We start from the raw sequence: 6,160 nt of genomic DNA on the forward strand, positions 1-6,160 counted from the left end.
AAGCTACCCCACCCGACTACTGAGGCTGCTGACACGCGCACGACGCACGCACGTACACACGGTTTAGCTACAGTCAGCTTTTCATATGACTGACTAACGATAACGATGCAAAGATAAAATGTTCAACTAACAGAGAAAATAAAGTGTACAGTGTCATTAATGTGTGATACATATCGTCAACTAACAGCCATACGTGGCTGCTTGCACGCGTTTTCATAATAAACATTTTATGGTTTAACTAAATGGTAAAAACAGTTCTGGTTAGCTGAAGCTAACAGTGAGTTGTTAGCTAGCTGTCTACTCACCCATCTCTAACCGGGTCTTAGCTCTCCAGGTCAGCTGTAAACCGAGTCGTACTAGCCGGAGGCCCCGCTGTCCCCTCACTGGTCCCTTAAACCGCCTTTAACTGCTGAAGTTAGCGGGTTGAGCTCAGCTAGCTAGCTAGCCAGATAGGAAGCGACAGCAGCCACCGGGCCGGTCGGGCAGGGCAGGCGGTCCTGCTCAGATGGATGCTGCTGTACAGCGGCCTGGAACCAGCAGCTTAACACGTCTGACTCCCGCTCATATCCTCACCAACAGTCAAGACCTGCTGGCTGCTGCTGCTGGCTGCTCCCCTGGACGACTGGCTCAGTCTGACATGCCACAGTAAAGTCAGACACGCTGGAGTGATAGCGGGACTTCCGTCATGACCTTCAAAATAAAAGCTTTTTAAGGACTGCAGGTTATGGGACACAAGGTGGCAGCCTGAGTAATATCCGAACAAGCCGGATGATGAACAGCAGGGTTGGGAGGGTTACTTCAAAAATTGTATTCCGATACACTTTCTAATTACCTGTTTAAAATGTAGCCAGTAACGTAATCCAAGAATCACAGTAATAAAGTAACTTGATTTCGTCCCATTACTTTTGGATTACCTCAATAGAAATTGTTTGTGGTGAATTTTTTTTTGCCTAATATAGTGTTTTTAGGGCTGCAATTAATGTTATTTTCATCATCGCTTAATCAGTTGATTCTTTTTCCTGTCCTGTTTTTATTGGCCATCAAAATATCAAATAATTAACAACTTTGTAATTTATTCTAGGGCTGCAACAAATGATTATTTTCATCACTGATTAATCTGTTGATCATTTTGTCGATTAATCGATTAGTTGTTTGGTCCCTAAAATGTCAGAAAATGATGAAGAATGTTGATCAGTGTTTCCCAAAGTCTAAGATGACATCCTCAACTCAAAAATATTCAGTTTACCGCCAGAGAGGAGGAAAGAAATCAGAAAATATTCATTTATGAAGCTTAAATCAGTGATTTTTTATTTTTTTCAATAAAGAATTATTCAACCCATTAATCAATTATCAAAATAATAGTAATAGATTAATCATTCTGTGTGTGTGTATATACATATATATATATATTTATATACATATAAATTAATTTGCAAATAAATGTATTAATCCACATATTTTATTGTCAGTTTGTCACCAGTTGTCACCAATGAAATGCTTTATTACTATGTCTGTGAAATTTGTGGTCCTCCATACAAACCCTTCAACTAAGTAAAAAAAACAAGACTATTTAAAAGTTATCTCATTTATTTTTAACCACTGGAGATCAACAAAAAGCAGAGTTTTCAGGGGCTGTATAGTACTGTACATTGCTCCTGTTGGGTTATAAAATGTCAGTTTGTAACGCAACTGAAGAAAAATCCCATCCATGCATATTTCATCTAATTTAGCAGAAGCTGTTAAAAAAGGAAGAAGAAAGAGGAAGATTTTTGAAACCAGTTGTTCTGCTTCTCATATCTTTTTTCTTTTGTCCAGTGGTATTGAAGTTGTGAGCACAGACAGTTTTCAAAACTCCCCCTTGACCCTCCTACCTCTACCACTGATCTACTGTAAATACACATCAGTTATTAATGGAGGACAGCTGCTCTGATGGGTGCGGTGTATTTTGTCCACAGAGGGGCGCTGTGGTGCCAAATGACAAATGAAAAAAGATAAATAATGTTTTCTGTCTCAAATATGTCCACTTACAGTGTCCCAGAATCAGTGGTGGAGTGTAACTTTACATTTACTCAAGTACTGTAGGCTACATAAATAAGAATCTACTCAATTACATGAGTATTTCAATTTTTCACCTCTTGATATTTCAACTCCTCAACATTTCAGAGGGAAATATTGTACACTTATAGATACTAGTTATTTTATCAGAGTGTAGATGGTACATAAAGACATTATATTGTTCATTATAATCATATATATAAAAAAAAAACACGATAAAATAAGAATAATATGAAGAAAATCTTACAAAATACAACAAACTTAAATGAAAATGCAAGAATAAATGGTTCTATATAAAACCTTTAAGGTTTCAATGGTTTGGTACTTATCTGCCAGTCTCAAAAACTTTAAAATATGTGTGGCTCCCCTCTCTCTACAGCCACATGGGTTTCTGACATGAACAGCTGTGTTCTCCTTGAAAAGATCACATACAGTCTCAAAAAGGGATATAACGTTATTTAAATTATAGATATCATACACAAAAATATAACCATTGTTGTCTAATAAAACAAACTGTAGTTATTTGGAGTATGTCTTCTTGTTGTTCATTTCTACAGAACTCTTTGATTTCATTTATTCATTTTCTGTTATTAATTTATTTTTGGTAGGGGGCTGGAACAGTTTGTTTGGTGTGTTTTGTTAGAATGTGAAAGCTTTAAAATGCAATATTCAAAAAGCCTTAAAGAAACATACATAGTTTCAGATATTCTAAAATATAATCATATGTAAAGTGCTGGTAATCTTTCAGAATAGAAAAGAATCATACAGTTTATTTGTACACATTTATTTTATGTGTTATAGTGGATTTGTGAATACTGTCAGTAATAGTACTGAGTTGTACTTCATGTTTAAGTTCAGACGTGTGTCTCTCTGGAACAGACAGTGGGACTAAACCTGGTGAGAGATCTGTCCCAGGTGGAGACCAGTGAGGACACAACCAAATTCCAGGGTGCAACTAAATTAAGTTCATCACAGGCCACAGTATTAAAGTGTTGGTAGAAAGAAGCATCATAAGAGGTTTTGCTATTCGCAGAGCTTCAGCAGTAGTAATGGTAAAATGTCAGGTTTATCCTGAGGGTGGTGTTAAAGGACAGGTCATGTTAAAATTCAAACATGCAAATTTCACAATCTGCATCTTTCATTGCCAAATATTCTGTGTGCAAGGTTGATAGTTTTTCCTTAAGGTGGCGCTTAAAAAGAAAAAATTAGGTTTTCTTCTAAACTCATTACACACACACACACACACACACACACAAAAAAAAACAAAACAAAACAAAACTGAAAACATGTGAAATACTGAGAACTATGTAGTACTGAATTGTGGAGGGAGAACATTAAACTGTTCATCATTTCTTTGTTCAGGATTTTTTTTTTGGATGGACCTGAAACATGACCTGAAAACAACGCCTCCACAGCCATTAAAAAAAAAAAACAAACAAACAAAAAAAAAAAAACATACAAAGGTTTTTCAAGAATTGTTCATCACTGACATCCTTCAGCATACAGTTATAACTGCGTACCAGAAACATTAGGCTGATCAGTCCAGGAGTATTAAAGATTAGCTGCAGACAAGATGCAGCTCCAGTCATCACACACACACATTCACTCACACACACAGAAGCGATTACACGCCTGGCCAGGATAAACATACACTAAGTACACAATATATGTATCGTTAACTGGTCTTGAACTATTTAGACTATATCAGCTTACAATACAATACAAAAGTTGTATCAGTCTCATAAGGGATGAGTGTGAAGTGAACAAATGTCAATTTGTCAATTTGACACTAAAATTTCCTGTCATGGATGAATTTGGGTTTCAGTAGAATCAGAATCAGAATCTGGGAACGTCACTGTAAACCAATCATGACAATCTAAAAACATCTAAATAAATTGAAATTGAAAAATGAAGGAACCTGGAAAGATTATCTTCTCAAACCCGTTCTCAAGTCACAAACAGAGGAGAGAAAATTGTTTAGATTTGACTTAGAAAATAGATAACCATTTTTTTTTATTGTGTTGCTCTCAATGCTTCTGCAGATTTCATTCATTTGTCAACAAATGATCTATGAACCAGAAAAGAAAAAGACCAGATCCCCACACAGGAGCCAATAGGAGGAGGTCAAGCGTCATCAACCAGGAGTCAGCAGATTTCAGGGTCTTTTCTAGCAAAGACTTATAACTTAAAAGTGATTTAGGAAACTTCTCAGAGCAATTTATCTTAGTGAGGAGGTGTGGTTTGCCCTGTTGCTAGGCATGCTTTGTAAGAATGTGATTGGTTGATCCAAAAAAGACAAAAAACAATCAACAAAAACAAAACAAAACATGAAGCATTAAGAAAAGCACTATATAAATAAGGCCTAAGATGCTTTGTGAATAATGCTTTTCTTTACTTTACGTATCATCCTACAAATTTTCATCACCAGGAGCAACTCTTCGCACTGGGGAGGTTTGAGAATGCAGCACCCTTTCGTTTATACTAGTTCTGAGGCAGTCCAGTAGATGGCAGTATTATAACAGATTTTTAAGGAGACACCTGTGAGTGAGAGCAACAGTGGGACCAAAAGTCCGAGGGCCCAACATGGGAAGATGCTTCAATAAGCCTGGAACTAAAAAACTGCTTTTCTCTGCATTCACTGCATTCACTGTTGCACACGGTTGGTCAAGTTTGACGATGCCGAAGACTTCAGTCGAACAAACAAACCGTTCTAAAATCGGGAAAGACGTAAAGAGAGAAAGAAGCTGCTGACAACATTCTTTCTTTTTGCAGTGTTTCAGAGAATTCGGAGTTTCTGCAGACAGAAGCTGCTACAGACCAATTCAGTCTTACATTCAAATGTGAGTTTGCTGTCAATGATTGAACCGAGGTATTTATAACTGACCACAGATTCCACCTGTTGACCCTCAGTGATGGTGGTCTGAGTGAGATAAGGACAGGGTCTGAACTGAACGGACCTCACCAACCCAGACCTCAAAATCCAAGATGGCTGCCCCCGCATCAACAGTAAAAGAAAGCTGTCGCATTTACTGTTTATTGGCACTTCTACCTTTTTTTGTGTCTCATTATCAGCAGGTTTTGATAACAATGGCTCGCCACGTACAAGAGACTAAAGCACAAGAATGGCTTTCCTGGTGGTGTCCATCTTGGTTTATCAACTAAATGACATTTTTCTTTTCTTTTTTGTTCTGTTACAGAAGATGAGTGGTGAGAGGACGCATCCCTGGGGTACACCTGAAGATGAAGACAGGCACTTGTTCACCTTCACCCTCTGGAATCTGTTCTCTTCTTGCACTAGTCTGATGTTTATCTGTTTTACAGGCTGCACATCTGTTTACTTCCTGTCAACATTATAGCAACATTAGCATTGCCTATAAATTTGGTGATTTTTCATCCTTCACATCCACATGAAATTGAAATCACAGTGCTAATTTGCCTCTGAATTAAAAAAAAAAAATAAAAATCCAGCACTCTTGAATTTATATTAAATGTATTTTTTACCCGTTACACAATGTTTTCGTAGGTACCTGACCTGGTGCAGGATTCTACATGGCAGTGCAACATGACAACCTCCTTGGACTTTTGAATTTTGAGCCCAACTCAAATTTTGAAAAAGTTGAGTCGAGAAAATTTAGTTTTCTTCTTAAACTTAAATCTTTGAGTTTTAAACAGTACTTGTACTTGAGTACAGATTTTCAGTACTCTTTCCATCACTGGATATTTTCAATTAAAACCAGGTTCACAGCTCACTGTGACTCATGTTTTTTAACTTCTAAAACTCAAAGATTCAAGTTTATCTAAAGAAGAAAAGCAAATTATCTCAACTACAGTTTATAGGTTGGCAAAACTTTTTAAAGTTTATTTCAAAAGTCAAAACATTTGAGTTGGGCTCAGAAATCAAAAATCAATTGCAGTATGTTGCAGTTGTCTGACCAACTTTTTTTTTTTTTTAAGTGATTCTTACATTCTCCAGCTGTTAAAAAATACGTTGCCTATACACCAAATAAAAAAAAAGTCTTAATACTTCTACATACTTAGTACTTCTACAACAATGTGTGTCATAGCCTTTGTCTACAGCTCAGTGCTTTTTCCTCTAAATTTTGGT

General features: G+C 36.8%; 1 protein-coding gene across 2 annotated transcripts in view; it reads right to left on the bottom strand.

Annotated features, from left to right (window-relative positions):
* The window catches only part of rap1gds1 (RAP1, GTP-GDP dissociation stimulator 1), a 38,505-nt gene extending 37,836 nt beyond the window's left edge, over positions 1-669 (bottom strand). For both annotated transcript variants that reach the window (XM_084711759.1, XM_084711758.1), the window contains exon 1: positions 306-669. In XM_084711759.1, the coding sequence (XP_084567885.1) occupies positions 306-309 (4 nt within the window). In that variant the 5' untranslated portion in view covers positions 310-669. The remainder of the gene's footprint in view (positions 1-305) is intronic.
* Positions 670-6,160: the final 5,491 nt, after the last annotated feature.

Source organism: Lutjanus erythropterus, chromosome 23, assembly GCF_056507025.1.
Source record: "Lutjanus erythropterus isolate fLutEry1 chromosome 23, fLutEry1.hap2, whole genome shotgun sequence".
NCBI lineage: Eukaryota > Metazoa > Chordata > Actinopteri > Lutjaniformes > Lutjanidae > Lutjanus > Lutjanus erythropterus.